At 39.0% G+C, this 23326-nt stretch overlaps 1 protein-coding gene across 1 annotated transcript in view; it reads right to left on the reverse strand.

The window, feature by feature from the left end:
* LOC108686953 (paired box protein Pax-6) overlaps positions 1 to 8790 on the reverse strand; it is a 22310-nt gene extending 13520 nt beyond the window's left edge. The window contains exons 1-2 of the mRNA XM_018192486.1: positions 8769 to 8790; positions 2907 to 2944 (exon numbers count right to left, since the gene is read on the reverse strand). Of these exons, the coding sequence (XP_018047975.1) occupies positions 2907 to 2919 (13 nt within the window). The 5' untranslated portion in view covers positions 2920 to 2944; positions 8769 to 8790. The remainder of the gene's footprint in view (positions 1 to 2906; positions 2945 to 8768) is intronic.
* Between the last annotated feature and the right edge of the window lie 14536 nt (positions 8791 to 23326).

Below are 23326 nucleotides of genomic sequence, written 5' to 3' on the forward strand. Positions count from 1 at the left end.
ATTGTTAATGATCATTATCGAGTAAATGCATAGGCAGCAACAGTAATTATGATGAAATAATACATACGAAATTTCTTGTTATTTAATCATGCATACTATAAACTTTCATCACGATTAAATTATTTTATGTAATCGGTTCTCAAAAAAAAATTAATTTTTCAATACTATAATTTCATAAAGTAATTAAAAATTAAGAATCACTGTATTCACGATCAAAAAATATTAAAAAATTTAGAAGTTATTTTAGAATATGTATTACAATATGTATACATTAGAATATTATATATTTTATATTATATATTCTTACGAGAGAAAGAAAATCTAAATTAATCTATATATATATTTTATATATCGATACTCTCCTCTCTTTTTCTGCTTTTTTTGAAAGCAAGTTGAAAAAATTTTATGGACCTGTTAAAATAATTATCGGCCAATTTCCAGAATAACTATATATTTTAGAAATAATAATTTTATAGGATATCGATATATTTTTATTTCCTTTTATATTTATACTCTCTGTTTATATTTTTTCCTTAAGAAAGTGCAAATTGTCAAATTACGAGCGCAAGATTCTTTTACGAATGCATGTAGGGCTATCTCTCGTGATATAATATTGACTAAGCTTAGAATTAGCCGGCTAATGCAATCACCAGTAACGATCGCTATCGCATTGGCCATTTAGGCCCTAACCAAACTCTACACCTGCCTACCTGTAATCACGATCCGCACCCATGCTAACAGATTTTTTTCTCTCTGACGAGAGCGAGAGAACATCGTACCGCGATTTGCCAACTCAATGCCAATTCGAATTGGCACGCATCGGTCACCGTTCAACTCGTTCTCATTATCAGCTCCGTCATCATCTGTCTAAAAGAACACATGCGGGAGATAGCCTTAAATGGAAGTGCATCAAGATAGATATCACGGTGGCTGTTATTAAGTGCTTATCGCTCCAATGATTATCCACGACTTGAATATTGTTGATAATTAAGAAGTAACATATGTAACATGATCTCGTTAATAATTAAAAGTAACATTAAATCAAAATTCATTATGAGTCTTGATAATATCGTACAACCAAATATAGTCTCTATAATCTACATAATTTTTCGATGTAATAATGCGTTTTCAATATAAAGACAAGCCGCATATAATTTGTACGGCAAAATCGTTAAGCATATCGAAAGTTTTTTACAATTTCATTACATTTCGTTGGCACAAACTCCAACGAAAATAAAAATCGAAAAGTAAGTCGAATACAAGAAGAGAATAATAAAAGCGTAGCTTCTAGAAAGTGAAAATTGTAACAATGAAACGTAAAAGAGGCGTTTACGCCTCTTAGAGTATAAGAGACTCCGATTTTTATTTTCGCCAGAGAAATGATGTAGGAAAGTTATTAGGGACTGTCAGCAAAACATTATACTAAGTAAATTATTTGATCAACAAGACATTGGCGAAATTAATATTAATAATCCCAATTCGAAAGATCATGATAACCGGAACGGAGAATACTTTTTCTAGTTTTTTCAAAGACTTCTTGCAGTTACAACGCCGGAAGAGCGAAAGATTGATCGCTCGATCGGGATTCGGACAGGATTCTTTACACGGGCATCAGGCCAGCGTAGCGAGGATGGAAACAGAGAGGAGAGACGTAAAGGTAGATTATAATTATACTCGTTTAATAATAGGTCTATAGATGTCGGTGTTCGATCCATGGTATAAAATTCTTCGTTAATTACTGTCAAACTGCCTTTCAAAGCGTAATTTAGCCTTGAGTCAGGAGAGAAGGAAGACTCTCTTCTATAGAAGAAGAAAAGGAAGGCAGAAATTTTTTATTTTCATCTCTGATTTCGACCTGTGATCTCGCCGACGCGACGCGACGGTAGCTGACCCCGTCCCAGAGAAATCATAACGACGTGTTACATTCCCTCATGAATGAATCAGGAAGCGAAGCCGACCGAATCGCGCGGTGAGATTGGCTATTTAGCAAACTGGCTGCTGTATGCGAAGAGCCGACGCAACATCTTTTTAAGAATTAGCATTATAAAACGATTTAATCCTTTAGTCGCTACTTTCTCAACATTCCCGACAAAACCGAAATGCATTACAATTAATATTATCTAAGTCTGTTGTTAATATTAAATAGTGCTGTCATAAAAACTTGATTATTTATTGAAAATTGTTCTTGATTTATAGAATTATAGAATTTTTAATCACAAGTAGATCCCACAAATTATGACTTTAATGATAAATTCTTCAATAGTTTATATGGATTCGATTTTTCTCAGCGAAAATATCGCGACATCGATAATCTTTTAGCAATAACTTATCAAAGAAAAAAAACTGTTTTTTACAAATTAAATTTTTAAAGACATAAATAGACAGAATTATTATATTCTTCAACTAACAAAAGTGAACTTTTCTTCACTTTAATAGAATCTCCGTTTGAAGTTTAGTTCAATTAGAAAGTTGCAATAAATCACGATCTCCTTCGACATTTTTGCCAAGAAAAGATCGATTCCAAATTGATCAGGGAAGTAGTCGTAGAAACTTATAATTTCAGACAGACGCGTATATCCCACAAATCGCGACTTTGATTCTTTATATGGACTTGGTTTATATGGAATCAATTTTCCTTCAACTATATTTTAATATTTAGACGTCGATAATTTTCGAATAAGCGATTGAAGAGAAAAAATATGCTTCTCACAAATTAAACTTTTAAGAAAATAGACAGTAAATTATTATATTCTTATAGACAACGAATTAACAAAAGGACTTTTTACTTTTATAGAATCTCTATTTGAAGTTTCGAGCTGTGGGATATCTTGTGAACGGTATGCGTTCCAGTCAAAGAAAGAATGAAACCTCTGAAAAAAACTTGAGAAAAGCAAGTGTCTACTCACCAGTGTGCGGCATGGCGACGAGCGATCACGTGCCGTATCTGAAACAGATCAAGTCTTTTAAGACTTAACGCAAACTGCAAATCGTATGGTGTGTACAACGTAAAACGTAGTGCGCATCGCCGTATTAGAGCCTTCAGAATGGCGTATCGCGAGCACTATGCATGCCCGTATGCGTGTTTCTTACCGCGCGACGTATTATAGAGTATAGCAGGAGTATAGCCTTCGCCGTTAATGAATTTAAATGTATTCAAAGGGCGCGCTTGACGCTTGACATGGCAACCCTTAAATATGCAACCGTACCGATAAGGCAAAGCGCGGCAAAATATTGCCGCCGGTAGTCGCAAACCGTGACTCTCATTTCTGAACCGATCGCGGCGAGATGACGACGACGATGACGACGACAACGTCGACGACGACGACGACGGGGCTGCTCTCCGTTAGCAGTGCCAACAACTTCATTTCATATTTCAGTTTTTACACTAATTGCATAAATTGCACCGAATTGTGTACGAAATTCTGGGTCGTCATTCGAAAGACAAGATCTCTTCCTATATTTACTCATTCGTCGATGTGGAAAGATGTGGAAATGTCGATCCCTCTGACATTTCCACATCTAACATGAAGTAGAACGATGTTTCATGGTTGTCGCAGACATCCAAGAAATCACGATTTGAGAACTCGCTCCGGATAAAAAGAAGAACGAGCGAGCGGAAAACTACGTGGAATGCGTGCGTAGCGTAGCGGGTGGCGTGTATTTTGTGATGCAAATTAATGCACGATTACCGAAACACCCCTCGCCCACTCTTGCACGACCACCGGTGACTCTTTACCCTCATAGTTACCCTTACTTTCCTTCGCGCAGGTGTATGCGGCATGTACGTGTGTGTGTGGGGCACAGTAAGGACGTATTTCGAAGTATATATGTGTAATAAGTACGATCCGCCTGCACCCCCGTGACTCGATGCTTACCCCGGCATTAGGCCTGGTTACACGCTCTCGCTCCCTTCTCTTTAGGTTCTAATCTGATGTAACTATTACATACGTTACGCGGTATCCATATAGTCGAAATGGCTATGCGCCGCGTGGAGTCTTGATGAAAACTCATTTCTTCATGCCCAACCATCATCCGCCGTGTCCTCGTAACGATATATATATATATATATATATATATACTCCACTTTCCAGCCAACCGTTAATTTATACTCTTCGATCCAGAGAACACCGTTCTTTTTTCGCCCAAAAGACATGCTGGGAAAAATATTCAGACAACAGAAAGTCCAAAATTAGGTCGTAAGACTTAAAGGCATCTAAAAGATGTCTTTCAGACACATTTTAAGAAACTGTTTAGAATCCATCTTTAACACGTTTTTTCGATTTTGGATTTTGTGTTGTCTAGGTAATTTCTATTATAATCTCCCTCCGTTTCTCATTGATTCTCTTCGTACATATTTTTCTCCAAAATGTAAAACGAGTTCATAAAGATTCGTGGCAAATCCGACCACGCAAAGCAACGAGACTTTGGCTTCTATGCGAAAAAAAAGCGGATTGCACATGTATTGCAACTTGAAAGGCTATTAAATTCCGCGCAGCGATTTCAAAGTGTCAAGTTTTACTTGTTAAAAGTATATGGTCTACGATCGCATCTCGATTCTCGACGACGAGTGGTGAAGTGGATACATGAGCTTTTTGTCACGAGACGGGATTACTTTCGGCTGACGGCGACGTTCGCCAGGCAATCTCGTTGGTCTGCGTCCCGCAGGGATGAAGTCTCCCGTAATGAGGATTGAGCGATTATTATAAATCAAACGAACCGGAGGCCACGGTGAGCGTCGCGTTTCTCGCGTGCCACATGTTTTGCTGATGTTACTCTCGCAAACACGTGTTCCGCCCCCTTATCTTTTTCCCTTTCTTTTTCCATTTGCTCTCCTCGTTGAACGCATGCAAACGTTACACGTTGCATTTTTGCAAACGTGCATAATTTTTAAATAAAATAAAAATAGATGTATAGAAACTGCGCTTCAACTTTTAATTTAAAACATTTTTAATGCCGGAAGTACTGTAATTATTATTGACCGTTTTTATATTTCAAATTAATATTATACTTTTTATGTAAAAGATAAGATTCTGAAATTTTTTGACATTACTTACTCTTTAAAAAGTAGGAACTAATTGTAAGATTACAACACATTGAAGATGGCTCGAAACGAAATGTTGGTAATTATTACTATTCACGTTACATTGATTAAATGTTTGTAAATTAGAAATTTGATAATCGTCTTCGCACTAATTACCGCGCTATAAACTCTCATTAGCTCGAGTTATCTTATTTAACTTATATCTTTATACTAATAAATATTTCATCACTTCCTTTATTTACACTGTAATTTATTTGCTTGATTCTTTTAGTGAGTAATAAATATTAATGCTTCTAGTAATCTTAATAAATTGTCATTATTATCGTGAATAACTAAGCATCACAGAATCTTTTCTTGTTTAAAACACATTATATTGAATATATTCTCTAATCTATTTCTGCCATAATAGAAATTAATAGAATATTTATTTTTCTAATAATTTTGTTTAATTTTCTTTTTCTTTTAGAAAATTTATGAAATCACAGAGATTATATCTTATCGGCGTTAAAAAAGGAAATAAAAGCGTGTTACTTAAAGCTTAATACGAAAAATATATATAAAATCACAATCGGTCATTCCCATCGATACGTAAATCTGAGATTTTCGAGAGTAGAACGAGACGCGAATAGTTCGAGTCGATTTGAGAACCGCGGTAGCCGCGGTAAATCGCCGGTAAGGTCACGCTTTTACGTGTAAGCCCTAAGCGAAATCTAGTTTTTGTTTATTCATTAGGCTACCCCGCGCTTTAAGTGGTACGTGAAGGAAGGCTTCGCCTCAGCAGCGACGTCGGGGGGGGGGAGGGGGGAACGAAACGGGGGAACCGCGGGGAGGGTGGACCGACCGCCATATCACCGATACGCCACCAGCCATAAAAATCTGAATATATTAGGCCTACATGCGCACGACATCTCGCTCGGACACGTTACCCACGATAATCTACGCTCGTTTCCAGCACACGTTTGCACGTTTATGCGTACACCAGAGACGACTACCGTGCGAACGCGTTACTTCGCGTCATCGTCCCGATGCTTCTTTCTTCGTCACCGGTTTTCGACTTGGATTTATCCTGTATCAATTAGAGCTTATTTTGTTGGCCACAATTTATCACGACACTGTCGGTTTGATGGAGGAATAAAAAATTCAAAAGTCCAAGTACGATCACAGAACGATTTTGCCTGATTTATCGATGTTAAAGAAATTAAGAGGTCAAATTGCTTATATATTTCTTTAACATTTCTCATTTAATAAATTATATATACATAATGGAGGTTCTCTTTTAATAAATTATATATACATAAAGGAAAGTTGACTTTTAAGCGTATGCTTTACGTGCCCTTTATCTGCGACAATGTTCAAGGTTAACATTGACGTACTCCGCTTGAGCAACGTTCATCTTTCATGAATCGTACGGAATTCAACGATGCGCACCACCGGGGAAGCACGTTGATTTTGAAATTTAAGATTTTTCAAGCTTCCGTTCGCCAAGTGTTCAAACGGATAAGCTTTCGAAAGCGCGGTAAGAAAAATCGGCGAGAAGCGCGGGTGGAAAGAAGGAAAAGAATGAGTGACCGAGAGGGAGGAGGGGGAAGGGGGAGGGGTAATTAGAATAATTCGGGCCGCTGTGGTTCACGCCATCCGGACGAATTTGCATTTTAAATGAAGCGATGGCGTGCCAAGGGCCCCACCGTGCAGGCAGAGAAAAGAGGAGAGAGAAGGAGCGAGAGAACGAACAAGAGCGGTAGAACTTTGTGCTTTATAAGTAACTTTAATATTTATCGCTTATATCCCGAACGAATAAGTATATGTATATATCCACCCTCTCTTTCCTTCCTCGCGACCACCGCCGCAGTCACGGGGTTCACTCATGCTTATGCTCAGCCCCCGCGAACTTCCTTCTCGGTTCTCTTCCGTCTCACGGCCCCCTCGCGATCCCCCACCGTGCTATCAGATAATTATCGCGTAATTAGAACCGCTGATTTTCGTGTCGCGTCATCGCACACGCACGCGTACATGGCGATGATTTCAGCTTTAATTTGTTCCGTGGTGATGATGTTCTGTGAGGATTCCGTCGGCGATTTTGTTGAGTGATAAGGCCAGATTTTTTTTTTTAATATTTTAAGTCCTAAGGACCATAATAGAAAGACTGACTTAGTCTTAAGACAGTGTCTTATGATTAGTAAGACTTAAATCGTAAGATACTTAAGATCTTAAGATTATAAATCAGCTTTCTGCTAAGGCCCTAAGAGATAATCTGTCATCGCATGTATCGATAACTCCGCAAACAATAGAGTAGTATGCCTTAAGAAATTGATCAATCATAGCCGAATAATGAGAAGAATAATTGACTATGATTGGTCAATTCCTTAAGGCTTAAAGGCTTACTCTATTGTGAGGTAATTGGTAGGAATTTTCGATGCGAGATATCGAAGGAAGAGATGTATCGCTGGCACACGTGCGCCGTGCGAACGCAGAAATATTTCCGAAAATGTAGTATATCAGGTCAGATTTTATTGCATCGATGAAGAATAATAATCTTCAGAGCTGAGTAAATTAATATTTTTTAAAATTAAGTTAAGTTAAAGTTAACAGCCTTGAAAATTTAACTTAATTAAAATATAAGTTAATCCATAATAAAATTAATTGAATTAAAAGTTAAGTTAATAAAAAAAAGTAATTAAAAAGTTAAAAGTTAAATTTGATTTGAACGAACAACCAAAAAAAAAAAAAGAAAAAGTTTGATTACTTTACATAATTTTTTGTATTTTTCCTTTTTTACAGCTTATTTATTAAAGAATCTGATTATTTTTTTGTTTACAAATAACAATTATATAATATAAAATTACTAAATTATATATTTATTAGCCTCTCGCATTGTATCTAAAGATTGGCTTCAAAAAATTCAAATTAAAAGTTAATAGTTACTGTGATAAAATGTAACTAAATTAAGTTAAAAAGTTAAGTCTAAAATGTAACTAAGTTAAGTTAAAATTAATTAACTTTTTAACTTTTTAACTTAACTTTTAGCTTAACTTTTAACTTAGCACTACTCAACCCTGATAATCTCCCTTTGCAGTATTATATCTTTTCCATTCAAACGTAAAAACCACTGTAAAGATAAACGAGAGAGCAGTCTTGTATAACACATGATACATAAAAACTGGACCAATTAAAGCCCTTCATTTTCTTCCTTTTTATAAAATAAAAGATAATTGATTTTCTTATTCATTATGCATTATGCGTTATACAAAAGTCTGTCCTCCAGTTTTAATCACAAAGCGAATTAGTAAACAACGAGTTGAGAAAGTTTAGAATCATCATAAACATTCTGAAAAAAGTAAAATATAGTTTAAAAAGGTAAGTATAGTTAAAAATAGTCAAATATCAATAATAAGAATCATTAATCGCTATTCATCAATCAATCAAAATCTTATGTCGGCGATGAGCAAATACAAGGTTACGACAAGGGTGAGTTTTTCTCAATACGCAAATACACGGTTGATTTATGAAAGTCGACATTGAATAACGCCCGTCGGGCGTTGCGACGTAACGCGATAGGTACCGAACGAATAATGAGACGGTCAAGCGGATCGGTCTAATTAGGAGGCAAGAAACCTACTGGATAATTTATTTATCCAGCCAGGGCGTGTACGGCCACAATTACACGCGGAAATGTCTATCACAGTGTGTTTCTAGTGAGAGGAAGAAAGAAACGCAGCCCTGTACATACCTGTTGATTTTTTTTATGATATCGGTCCGTGGTGCTCCTCAGCTTCCGTGTAGCATTCGATCTCCTCGAAGCCTTCCCTCGTAGCTAGTTTCGCATCGAAGGAGTCCCACGTTCTCCGCTCACCTTGGTCTTTCCCAATGTTGTATTTGCCGGTCTCTCGGTTCAAATCGTCGACATTGCACGACGTGTGCGTTGCCGCGCTTCGTCCTGGTGAGACGTCCTGACGTATGTCGCACGCTCGTTTCACGCAGGAAGTGACTTCGCTTTCACGGCAATGAGACGTGGATGCGACACGAAGCCGGAAAGACGGATAGAAAAAAAAAAAGAAAAAGAGAGCGGAAAAGAGGTTGACTGTATAATGGTACACCTACAAGGATACGTCAGATGACAGGAAAGTTTCTCTCTGTTCCGCTCTTTATCTCGGCATTTCCTTCCGCGCGTAGCTCCTCTATCTTTATTCCGCTCCGATAATAGTGTAACGTGCAGTCTTCTGTTATTGAAATCGCGAGGTAGATGTTTCTTTTTTTACTCTGGGAACACACGCATTCTGTAAGGTTCCTTTAAAGGTCCGATCAATCATCAAGATCACGGCTTATCCCGTCAGCAGGATCACACTCGTAACTGGTCGCACAGAAGCAATATCCCAAGGTAGAATCTTATCAGTCAATCTTCCTTCGGGCCAAACGGAAGAGCCTTCTTAATTCCTTGTCCTTGTTGTTCCACTTCCGCACTTTAGTTGGGCTCACTGGTAACTACGCGTTCAACTTCCGACTTGTTCGGAAAAAGCCGCACCATCGGAAGTCGCAGCCGCGATTCCTCGATCGTTTCTTCCTCTTCTTGGCAGGCCGGCGCTCATCACCTCGTACCCGTGGCACAGAGCACGTGCAGTTACTCTTGGTAGCCGGCGGAGTGGCAGGTCTGCGCGACGCGAGGGCAAACTCGCGGTGGAGACCGCAAACTGCGGTCGGCCACTCGGCAAACGCGTTCGAGGAGGACGTGGAGCGTCGACGAAGCGGAGGCAGGAGGGAGGTCGCGGCACAAGCACAGGTACCAGAACGCGGCAAGGGCGCGAGAGCGCAGCGAGAGAGGTACGCTCGCGCGAAAGAGATAGAGAGAAAGAAATGAAGAGAGAAAGACAGAAAGTGGAGACGCAAAGTGGAAGCGAGAAAGAAAATGAGGCGGTCAGGACAGGATGATGTGGACCACGCGGAGGACACGGCGTGTCTGAAGTGGGCTCGGCCCGCAAACGGGGGTTACGGGCTTTGCTTTCGGTCAGGTCCCCCGTACCCTCTGCCACCGCCTGTGTCTACTCCTGGCTCGGTCGTACGTGTCGCGGAGCGAGGAAGAGCGAGCGAGCGAGCGAGCGAGCGAGAGAGAGAGAGAGAGAGAGAGAGAGAGAGAGAGAGAGAATGCATGAAAACAAGAAACAGATCGAGAGGGAGAGATTGAGAATGAGAAGGAGGGGAAGAGAAGGTGACGGTAGCGTGTCGTCGCGTGCTAGCTGGATGTTGTATCAGGCAGGTCCGCGTGGCCCGTGGCTCGTGGCCCGTGGCCCGGGTTGTGCCCACGGCGAAACGCGGCCCATGGCTCCCGTTAGGAGAAAGAAAAAGAGAGAAAGAGAGCTCGCAACATTGGAGGGATTGACTTGGTCAAGGGGAGTAAAAGAGAGAGAAAGCCCGGGGGTGGGCGGGCAGAACACGCGTTCTCCCTCGTACTTACTACTTTGCCTTGCCTCCTCATCGAAGTTCTTCCGAAGGGCTCCTACTCCTTTCTCCTTTTCGTACCCCATCCGTCCTCTCTCTCTCTCTCTCTCTCTCTCTCTCTCTCTCTCTCTCTCTCTCTTCGCTTTTCTCTCGCTCCCTCGCGCGCTCTTGTGCGCGCGCACGCACGCACGCTCGTGCGCGAGGGTAGTTGGGAGAACCGCTCTTTCTCCTAGAGGTTGATTCCGTGACGTCCTCCTCTATCGTAGATATAATTAAAGGGTTTCCACGCGGGGCCCGCCGCGTATTCCGTAGGACCGCACGAGATCTTTCATCTATAGTCAAACGATAGCTTTTCGACGAAAGTATCGATTCACGCATTAAAAACGCTTCTGGAAGAATTTAGCTTCGAGCGCCCGGAGCCCTTTTTTCGGAATATTGTGTCCCGCGCAAGTATTTTTTTCATTCTAGACTTTCTGGAACGTTCTTCATCACTCGTTTTTCATTTCAAATCCATCGCCTGATTTACATCGCTGTAATATGCGATTCGCACGAGCTTGGAGCATTTATATGCGTGACAATTACGTCTTGTGGAAAATTTTTCAACGCTGCGAAACTTTTTCACGTAACACGCAAGCACGATTGCTCGCACAGCTACCCTTGACTACACTGAGAAAAATGTTTGGTTTAAATAGTAATTCTGGTGGAAAATTAGAATTCTGATTGATATAATTATTCTGATTGATATAATTATTCTATAAGAATTTTAGATTTTCTGAAAATATTGTATCAATCAGAACTTCAGTTATCTTAACTAGAATTCTAATAAATTTAACTAGAAAATTCTGATTCGTCTATTTTCAACCAGAAATTTTTTTCAGTAGTGCATCAAGCTTTAATTAAATAATTTCATAAGAAAGAAGACCAATTTATATATTTCATTATATGTATTTTTATATTCGATATTTTTTAAAAATCTAAAAATATTAAATGACATAGATTCAACGTTAAATCTAATCGATCCTAAATTTTACTAGTTTAAAGGTGAGGGTGATGTTCAATGTCAATAGGACACGAGGCGGGCGGTCGCGTTTAACATTAAATGTACGGCGCGAACACGGACCTTTTGTCTCTCGTTTTCTAAACACGCGAGATGTTTGTAAGGCGAGGTTGTGTAATACCCGCAACATCGTTTGAAGAAGAGACGTAATCGGGTTGGATGTGTCCAGACACGCAAGAATCTATACAATCGATAGTCCGTCCCCCGACAAATTCCACGAAAATCGAAGTACAAGATCGTCTCGCAAAGCTCCTGGCATGGACGTAATTTGAGTCAGTCCTTGACTGAGTTCTTACGCAAGAGGCGTATCGTTTTCTCGACAATTATATACCCAAGATCCCTTGTCTCGTGCGAGCCGGCAGAGTGAGTTAAAACGATCTCCTCCACTGACGATCCGCGAAATGCCAGGTTCGACATACCATCTCGGAATCTTCATCGATCACGAAGGACGCGAAGGTCGGTTGGTATACATCCGCACGATTCGAAAGGTTTCACCCCGTCAAGAAATAGTAATTTGCAGGTATACTCGCGCAAACATTAGTTAACTTGGCTTTCGCGTGCCTCTTCGCTGATCATCTTCTCGTCCTCTTGCTCCCATTTCGTTCTCCCGCCTATTCTAAATCACGTTTTCGCGCAACAGAAACATTATTTCAAGAATCAGAGAAATGAATTTGTTGTTCCGTATATAGAAACAAGCAAAGCTTTCGAGTATATATCTTAAGCCAATTTCCTATTGACAAGATGAGTTAGCACGTCACAAGTTTCGTGGCGTTTAATGTATTGGAGTGTCGAATGACAAATAAACAAGAGGGTAACTTTACCGTACTCGGTTTCTGTAACGACCCCCCGTGGAGTAATTGTAGGACCCCTTGACTCTTGGCACCCTTGTCTCTCCCGATGTTAGCGCAGGTTGCGCTCTTTCACGGATCATCGCCTGTTAACCAGTATTTCCGACTCGTTGCGGTCGGCCCAAATGTTATGTGCCGCCTGGATCTCTCAAACACCTTTGTCCTGTTTGACTACTTTTCTCTCTTCAATTTTTTCAGACATTTTCAATGAGAACGCAATCGATTTCGCTAAAGTTATAGTAGCTAAAGTCGTAAGATATACCTGTTTCAAATTTCATTTTAAGTTGGAGATTAAGAATGGATTAATTTTTTTTGCGCAAGTTGATATATCATCTTTACATCTTACTTGCGCCTCTTTTATTTGTTCGGTTCGCGTGAAAGTCGTTAAAAAATGAAAACAGGACATCATATTTCGATGATTATTAGCTAGATACTCGCGCACGTAAACTAGGATACGAAATTACGTTACCGCATCGTCTTATCAGATTTGACATAATAGCGGTGATGGAACAACCCCTAACAAGGTAGAGATCAGATCATTATAACAAATTAATTTACGACTACAGTGCGGAGTATTTCAAGGAAGAAGGTTACGAATTATGAGGCGTATCTAGTTGGGTCCAAATGTGTCCTGTGTATTCAGGACAGGTGATTTTCACCCTTCGGCTTCATTCTCTTGGCGTCCGTCTGGGCTTATCTGACAGACTTCGGTTTTCGGTTGATGGTGTATTCCCTCAAAAGAGCCAATATTCTTGCCATTATAATTAGATAATATTATCGGAAGGATATCATTAAGATTTTTTTTGGCGAGTCTTTTTGCTGACAAGCCACGTGAAATTTTGATACAATTGTTGTCTGATTAATTTACTTCTCGCGTACAATATTTTATTAAAAAAGAATAAAACAAAGATGCTTTCGAGTAGAAAAGATGTTTGCCTTGTTTCTCTTTCTTATTGGTTTTCTTAACAATGATCTCAACTAAAATATGCAGCTGCCGCCTGTCGATCCATCAAAGATATTAGGAACGCATCCGTTCCCTTTTCGTTCGTCTAGAAATCGTCTTTTTACTTCGGTTATAACGCCGCAAATTTCACGGCGGCACCTCGATCAAATATTAATCTCATGGATGAAATTGTAATTTATGAAGAGACGACGAAGGATAAGGAAGCTACGAAAAAAAGTGTGTGCAAGGTGCACCCACCATTTCTATAAGGCTATTAGGACGGAAGCAGGTAAGCTGGCCAATGTATTTTCCTGCCCTTTCTTTCTTCGAGAGGACACGAAGAAATCTTAAGCCCTCAGATCTCGCTCGAAAACATTAATGATTTTTCCGCATCGTCATTTTCTAAGATTCTAAGACTCGTTCACGTTCCCGTTTCGCCTGATGTGTGGTATCGCATAAAGTGTGTGGTATCGAATTAAATTATCATTTGCGAATAAGCATGCCATTTTTCGCCGATATCGCGCATTATGTGCGAGTTAACGGATATGGCTGGCGGCTGGATTAAACTGTTACGTCCGCCCTCTTCCACTTACTTACCCCGTCCGTCAGATATCGAGCTTCGAATTCCGGTCAAAGCTACCCTGAGGCAGCGTCGATTCCCAGAGTCGTAGGATCGATGAGCAACGTACACCACCACCCTCCCGTTCGTCCCCTACCTCTAGCCGTCCTACCGGATCCCGGCTCTCTTAACGACAACGATAATATCGCGCGATCTGAGTGGCCCGATGACACCCGCGCTGATACACCCCGGCCCTGTCATTGGCCGACCCGCCGGATGGATGGTATTAGGGGGTTTCGCCGATTGGCGGCCTCTTTGGAACGCCCAGGAAGGATGCGCAGCTGCCAGGACATGCGTAATCCGTCGGCTTGATCGACGTCGAGGGAGTAAATGCACGACGTAACGATCATTCCCACATAGTAGATGCACCACCACTTCGCCATTTCTTCCCCATGGGCGACACTTGACATTCTCACCGCCGACCATCCTCTGCCTTTTGCCCTTAAACGTAATGCAACCGCGATGAATTTCAGCGAGTCGATTTGAGTTAAATCCCACGCTGCTTTAAAAATTAATTGATACTGTCTAAAAGTGATGGTGCACGTCCTTTAAATATCATGCTATTTAAAAATTAACTGACATTGTCACATTTGTCTCGAAGCGACACGTCAGAATTTATGTGAATGAATCATAAACGAAAATAGAATATTTATTTCACAAGACGTCAACTCTCTATCGAATCGCAAATTTTCTTCATAATAGTTATTAGTTAACAATGATACAGTGTGATCGTCGCAGATGCCGCGCAAATATCCACGAATGAATGGAAAAAATCTTATTATTCGAGCGCACAGTTTCGAGGAAAGCGCTTGGAGCGGTGAGAAGAGAATTTCAATAATTGCAAGCAATTGCTTTATTATCCCAGCAGCAGGTGCCAATAATGGGCGGTGCTTCTATGTCTGTCGGTTCGTAGCTTCGTTATACAAACAATTCATCCTATTTATCCCATCATTTTTCTTGCATCGGTCTGAAACTGAATCGCTAAAGGGCAAAGCGCATTTACCAGCCGCCTGTATAAAGATTGCGAGGAAAACGATTCGCACATCTGAATTTCTTTAATCAGACTCGATGAGACTTTTTTCGTTTTACGTTTAAAATTTGATTTATAATTGAATTCAATATAATTCTTAAATGTGTAGCTTTAGAAATAGTTTGAAATAGTTTGAAATAGTTTTCATAAGCGTACATAGTGTGTATCACATCTAAATAAAATTCTTATGTGTAATAAATCACACTTGTCTATGGAAAATCTAATAAAAGAAAATATGCGAAACATTATTTTAACATAGTGTTGTTAAAAATGTATAACTGTGAGAATTAATAAATTAATTAATTTGACGTGTCTCATTGGCGTTTATTTCATATTTATTATATATTTTTTTATTATGAAAAAGAAAGATAATGAGTAATGCTAATACATCAAATCAATACTTAATTTTGCAAATCTTAAGCAGAATTGTTTGAACATTTTGACTGCTACATTGAACATTCTTTTTTTTCCGAACTAATCTCGTTATTATATCTAAATTTTTAAAAATTTAAAAATATTATATATAATTAAGTTTAAAAATATTATAACAATAATATTTTGACTTAAAATATTTTGGCAAAAAGAAATAAATTATGACAAAAAATTTGTTCGACTTTCTAAAATTTTTTTCATAAAATTAAGTGTTATTCATCACATAAATAATGTAATAATCAATTAAATAAAAATTGATATATAAGCACAGAGCTAGAATAAGTCTGCTAGAGTGCACACTCATTACACAACCGTCTGTAACACCTGTATCGTTTGTAAAGAAATTTCGACAGTCCAGCAAAAGTTGATTCAGTTTCAAATTGAACCATTTGCCATTATAACACAATCGTTTGAGGTCGTAATTGTTTTTACGGTTGGTTCACGGTACGAGTGCAAGACACATCCTCCGGGAAGGATGCAAGGGTGAAAGAGAGGTGTTCCCGACAAGGGTGAAATCGTAAAAAGAAAGAGGGCCCTTCTCGCCAATTATCGGCCGTGTGCCAGAAAACGGACGCAAAAACAATCGCGATGAGAGGACGGTGCTTAGCGCAACACCTCGCTAAGCGGAATCGGCCGCGTCGTTAAAAACTGCGCCCCGAAATCGCTGAGCGGTGTAACAAAATGCGCACTTTGTGGCGTGTTTATCGCGCGAAAATTACATTGTGGTTACTGCGACTGTGGTTTCCTGAACTGTACTATCTAAAGTATTAAAATTGCGCTGCTGCCACTGCCACTGCCATTGCCGATTACGGCTATCTCTGAAATAAGCAAATCGTCGCTCGTATCTTTCGACAGCTGATTCCAAAAAATATTCGAAAGATTACAGTTTTATCTCTTCGACGTACAGCAACCGCGCATGCCACGAGCGAAAGAAATGTTATTTGAAATTAATTACCTCCGGATTCTTGGGGTAGTAAACGAGGCTAAGAGGGACGTAGCCCATCGATCTTTTTTGACCATGTCGAATCATAAGTAATCCGGCACAATTTTAGATGCTACCTTAACGGTTCTTTGAAGAGATAATAACTATTTTTCAGTAGACAAATAGACCGTGAACTTTGTGCTCACATTCGCGTTTGTACATTGCAAATCCAAATGTGTACAAAGTGACTTAAATATATGTGTGTAATTAATTTTCTGTATAAAAATCACACATTATACTTTGTATACAAAAATAGATTTATATATTTAAACGTGTAGTACAGTGATATTTTTATGCGGAAAATTAATTTACATATATATGTTGAAGTTATTTTTTACACTTTTATTCTTTTTTATTTGGATTTACAATGTACACGTAAAAAAATATATGCTGTAGTCAAATATTAATTATTTCTCAAATATTTCAAAAATTCATACTGCAAATTTATCTGTAAGCTCATCACAAATATTAAATTTATTAAAAATATATTTTGAATAGTATTCTCTAAATTCTTTAGAGTGGAATCTCATTTTAAAGAATAAAAATTGAGCCAGTTTTGTAAAAGAGTGATTCAATTTTCAATTTATAAGAGTGAGATTTCACTCTTCAGATGATACTCTAAAAGTTTCAGAGAGCAAGTTTAACACTTCAATCAAGAGTATTAGATTAAAATAACATGTTGTATATGTATATTTGATATTTGATATCAGTTTCCATTCTTATTCGTTGAAAGCAATGCTTCAGAGGGTTAAACACGAATTAAGTGGCACGCGATTATGATACATATCGATGAGTCACACCAGCGAATGCATACTGATGATACACGTCCAAAAAAAAAAGGGTTTGTCGCACAGAACACCTGATGGATACCACAGGACGCAACCGTATTTACCTGTTAATTACGCTGTCCTCGCACTCTCTCCCCCTGTCTCCTCATCCCTCGCAATAAAGCGATAAATTACAAATCAGACCCCTCGGTCTCGCGGAGCAAAATATCGCGAGATGCGCGTTTTGTTTCGTATCCTCCTGCTTCATTATTATATAGGCAGATGCTAAACGCTCTATGGGCCCGTATTTCTTATCTTCGCCGCCTTCCTTTTAAGTGCTCCTTTTTTTTTTATCTCGTTTCTCTTCTCTCATCCTAACTCTCGCGTCTGCCACATTTTTAAAACACCGATCGCGCGCGTGCTCGCCCTGGTACCAGGCGATCGTAGCGAGATTCTTAATGAATTTCTACGCGGCCGCCACCAGATATTAATCGAAGCCTGGTGAGATTGGATGAAGCAGCTCACCTTCTTCGATACGATTTGATACGTTCGCGCACGCCCCGTCCGTTATTTGAAATTCCATCCGGGTATTATTCGTCGGCGCGAAAAAAAGTACACTGCTAAATTTCGACACCGTCGAAAGTCGATCGATGATAGTATCGATAAAAAAAGCAGTATCGATGGGTTTGAATGGACCGTGAAATTTGCATTAACTTTGTTTGCGCGTGCACCGAGTAATGCGCTCATCGTCGCGACCATAAAACGGAAATTCTCTTCTTCATTGAGCGATATTACAGCTTGATAATTTAAGATGGGACGTGGATGTCTTTTTATTCGATTTACTCGATTTCTGTCTGGCAAATTCATACAAAGATACCGCTCACCGATAGAGACAAATAAGGGAAGTAAGACGATGCTCGCGCTTGCCGATCGTCTGATTTGCGACGGCACGCCCAGAACCTTGCCCCAAAAACTTCGTCTGCATGATGTGCTCCAATTTGTGCAAGTCTGCGCCGATGAGATATACGCAATGCAGCGCCGTTGTATCTGTAGACATTATCGTCAGAATCTTAACATCTTCATAATCTTAATAACAACTTTTGAATTTATTGCGCACACACACGATATTTTATTCTTCGCGCGATCGTCACGAAGAGATCTCGGCGATCGAGGCTAAGTACACACAAGTGAGCTTAATCGGATGTTAAATGCGCGTAAATTAGCATTTCCCTCGATTTTAACTGTCAGCGTGAAAATATAATGTTCATGCCTTGATCGTGCAAAAAAATTGTCTTGCTCTTGAAGTAAATCGAAGTTAAATTACTTTAAGAAAAGAAGAGATAAAAATGTAGAAAATAACCGCTGTGGAAAATACTTGTAGCTTACAAAAACAAGCGCGAATAGAACGTGGTAGATCGATTTCATTCCTCGCGCTTTGTCGGAGGACGGTCGATGAATACGTCCATTTTACTGATACAGCTTGATTCGCGGCGGCACGCCCATCGTTACGCAAAAAATTTTATCCGCGTAGTGTTAATTTCCTGTATGCTACCCGCACATCAAATCTAAACAATATATATTATAATACATATATTGCGATATAATTTTAAATAGATTGACATTATTATCCTGTAAACACTGTTCTTAAAATCAATTTTCTCTTGTCTTATTCGTTTATTAATTTAAACATACATAAATGCTCTTTTAAGGAGATAATCGTCTCACCTGCTACTTCAATTCACTCAAATTTCCATATTCAATTATAGATGAATTTAAATGCCATGAATATATTTTTGAACATACATACGATTAATCATTGAACATCGATTACAGTGTGTGAGTGAAATTCAAACAACATTTACTAAATAATAATCATGTTTTTTTAATGATATACGTAATTACGTCGAGATTGATTACAGTCATTGCAACCATTTGACCGTCACCTTCTTCTAACTTCTTGTTTTTCCTCGGATGTTTCTTCCATGCTATACCATGGAGACGAATCGATCCTCTTCTTGTAGACAGGCTTCTCCGGATCGGCTTTTCGATACCATTAAAGGTGCGCTGATGCGTACGTTTCACGGAAAAGACGATTAATTGATTGTATTGAGATGAAAAAAATGTATATAAAATCCACTCATCAATGCAAACATTCGAAAAAAATCATGTACGTCATATCATCATATCGTTTTTTCTCTATGAATGCGGAAAACAAATATATTTTTTTCGGCGCGTCTTTATAACGCGCTATTTGGTTTGCTCGCCAAGATTACACCATAAGGTATAATTTCAAGCATGTATACATGGACATATATCGAGTCCCTATCATTATCCGATACTTAATTGGATTCCGCAACGCTCCTGTATCGTAATTTCATTACTTATCTTTTGCGCCAAATTGCATTTATGGGATTTCACTTGCGAACAAGCCCGCAAGGTGATTTCGCGTTGCGAAACATGGAAGCACCTGTGGACACCTTAAATAATCGCGAGTCGATCGGGTATTAAAAGTATACAACATTCGCCGACGGGACGCGTACAAAGTGCATCACGATTAAATCGTAGCCAATTATAAGGGCACTCGTAGTATTTAATTGCAATCGCAATCTCAAGAAATCAAAGCCAAGTTATACATCACTTCCATACAACACGAAATCGCGCAGAGATATGCAGATTTATTAAATTTACACAGAAGTCTCAAAAATTCTTTCGTGCAGTACACGTCGAGATAAAATGAGATATTTAAAAAAATATAAATAATCCTTATAGACGGACAGTTAGACAACTCGTACGATTCCCGTAATTATAACGTGGCATGTCGAAGCAGCAGTTTATTTTTAAAATTTCTGAACCTTGCAGTTGCACCTGTATCTCCTGAAAGACGAAAGAAGCCCGGCAATTATGGAGCAATCAATTATGAAAGTTCAAAGCTGGCGCACACAGCGATCAAACAAGTGCGTTCGCTTAATTACAATGTGTATGTATATACCGAATATGTATTCGCGCAGATATTGACACTCGATTATCAGTTAATTTCTTAATTGCTGAAATCACTTACCAACCCATCCGCTCCGATTTCTTCGTCCGTTTGCATGTGTGTTCTGATTACATAACGATCGGATATGAGAATATGAATCGGTACACGTCTACACGAAAGCTCGTCCTAAATCACTATAATGACACACTTCAACGGGAAAACAAACAGAGTCACGATAATCAGCGGAATTACCATCTCAACACTATCTCAGATTTTGTTCCCGAATGAAATAATTTAAGAGTCTACCATTGAAAAACATGTACAATATCGAAATATATAGAATGCGTTAAAGATCAGACGTTTTTATGAGATTTTTAGCCAATTTAAAATTTATTTTTTCTCATCAGATGTTGATAACTTTTTAATTATAAGATCAGAAAAGAAAAAAATTTTTACTGACTAAACTTTAGAGAACCAAATAAGTAACAAAATGTATTTTTTAAATTAATTTTAGATTTTATTGTAAGAGAATTTTATTTTAAGTGTATTACAAAACTATTGAATGCAAAAGCTTAAAGGTTTTGTAATTTTTTTTTTAAACATTTACTGAAATATCTAAAAATTTAACTAGATACAGATCTAAAAATAATTTTGTTGAGCTATTAAAATTTTGTAAGACACTCAAACTGGTTATTAAAATATTAAAATTTTTGCATTGTCCATATCATGCATTAAAAATTCCTAATTACAATTATTTTGATAATTCAAAAAATTTTTCATTATCTAGCTAAATTTTTATTTCAGCAAAATCGTTCTTTTCGTATACTCTCTAAAAGTTTTTTTTTTATACACGTATCTATTTCCAAATGGAAAGTGTCGCAATCTGCTAAAAGATATTTTTCATCAAAGCCGGGTGGAAATACGAATAATGGAACGACAGTGTGCGTGACGTTTATGGCCCTAACGGTTCTTTTTGCGGGCATAATCTTAACCGATTGAAACTGTCATTCAAAGAAGCGAAGTAATATCTGATACCCTGTATTCCCGAGAATTATAAAGGGAACGAAAATTTCTGTAAACCGTTTCTTCTCAGATGTAACGCTTGTAATCACGTAAGGTGAAACGATTCCGATAACGGCTCCTCACGAACGATCAACGACTCGTCCTTCGAATCATGTTGCGAATACCGTCGACTTACAGATGAAGGGAGGTACAATGCTCATACGCAATTGGCGCACAAGCGCATTAAATTCGTTGTATTGGTTTCGGCGACAGGGAATAAGACAACGACTTCCTTTCGCTCTCAGTCCTCGCTTCATCTCGTTAAAAGGAGCCGCCGTAGCGGCGTAATACCTCATTACATTTTTGCCACGGCGCGTAATGGCCTTTCGATTTACACTGGTCAGCGTGTACGAGCTCACGCTCGTCGCTCCGTTAGGTGGCAGCCAATCGAGCCGATGAACCATAGGCTGCGGTAAACCCCCGGACCGGAGCGTTAACCAGTAACCAGTCACTTCCACAGTAATTACGGGGCTGGCTCGCATTTGCGTTTTATAGGCGAACCCTGCGAACTGAGGTGAGACGAGACGAGACGAGACGAGACGAGACGGGACGGGACGGGACGAGACGACTCACTCGCTCGATTATTGCATTACTCATGCATAGGACCTGGCACGGGCAATACCGCTTGTCCGAGTCGTAAGTGTCGTGTAGAAATCGCCACGCAACGCCAAGAAATTCCTCCGTTCTTTTTCGACAGACTCGCGAAGCTTCGTACTTCGTCTCTCTTTCTCCTTTCTGATATTATTAATTTCTTTTCAAAGCTCAAATAATATCGTTTTTCTTCAAAAATAATCAGACTCAAAGGGCAAATATAACGTCGAGATTCACCGCAAAATAAATAGTTGCGGGAATAAAAATGAATTTACGGCCCTCAGCAAACGTGGCTAATTTATTATTTAAAGTGAAGCAATTAGTACATCCGGGTGAGAGGAGAAAAAAAATACACGAGGGATTGACGAGAGGATATATCGAGAAGTGACGAAGCGTGCAGCCGGCACGAGGAAAGGTAAGACAAACGGAGACGAACTGTTAAATGGATTGTTCGGGGCTAATTAAAAAATCGAACCCGTCCAAAACGCGTGCGGGAGAGCACCGATTGCCATCGGAATTCTCAATCAATTAATCCGATCTTCTCTGCGAGTTGGACATCGCAACATCGTCGGGGATCGTTCGATCTTCTCGCGCGTGCTCCACGGTACGAGACATCGTTGTAAGCCGGATATTTATTAAGACAGGTGACTATAGGGTGTATAGGTAACGCATGTCTCCTTGTTTATATATCTCCTTCCTCTTTCTCTCGACTTTTGATCTCATCGGAATTGAATTTACTGTCGTAGACGTCACCCGTTGGAGACGGAAACGCGAAACTGATTTTCCGCATATCACTAAAGACTTTTGCAAATTGTATTTTATAAAAATTATTTGTTGTTATCTGTACGCGCAAGACTCATTATTTTCTTTCACTTTGGGCAAAATCTAAACATAGAAAAATTAGAAAGATATTATTTTGGAAGTTCTAAATGGACTTCTCTAAATTTCTTGAAGTGAAATTTCTTTCATTCCAAAAAAATAAAAATACTGTCACTATTGAAAATATTTGCACTCTTGAATAAGAGTGACAGATTTTCACTCTTCTTCTGGAATGAGATTTACTCCAAAAAATCTTACTCCTTTTTTGGAGTGAATCTCATACTTCAAAGAAAATGAGATCTTACTCCAAAGGAAAATCTGCCATTCTTAAGAAGCAAATATTTTCAAGAGCAAATATTTTCATTCTTTTAGAGTGAGATTTCATTCTAAGAAAGTCAGAGAGAAGATAATTAGTATGTGATATTTTTTTAAGATTAATATTCCAAATATCTTATATGGATATATTTCTTCCCGAGATTCGGCGTAACGTGGTGTGTGCCGAACGTTACGTGAACGTCGACGACGCTATATTGACGCAACATATGAGTCAAAAGAAGACATCAATCCGGTCGTCTCGAATCGGCGTGTGACGATCGAGGATCGCTAAGTCCTCATCGTTAGGCATTCGTAAACGACTACGAGCCGCGCCACGGCAACAAAACGATGCCACGTACATTGTCTCTCTTTCTCTCTCTCTTTCTCTTCCTCTTTTCATTTATTTCTTCACC

The sequence above is a fragment of the Atta colombica genome, unplaced genomic scaffold (genome assembly GCF_001594045.1).
Source record: "Atta colombica isolate Treedump-2 unplaced genomic scaffold, Acol1.0 scaffold198, whole genome shotgun sequence".
Taxonomy (NCBI): Eukaryota; Metazoa; Arthropoda; class Insecta; order Hymenoptera; family Formicidae; genus Atta; species Atta colombica.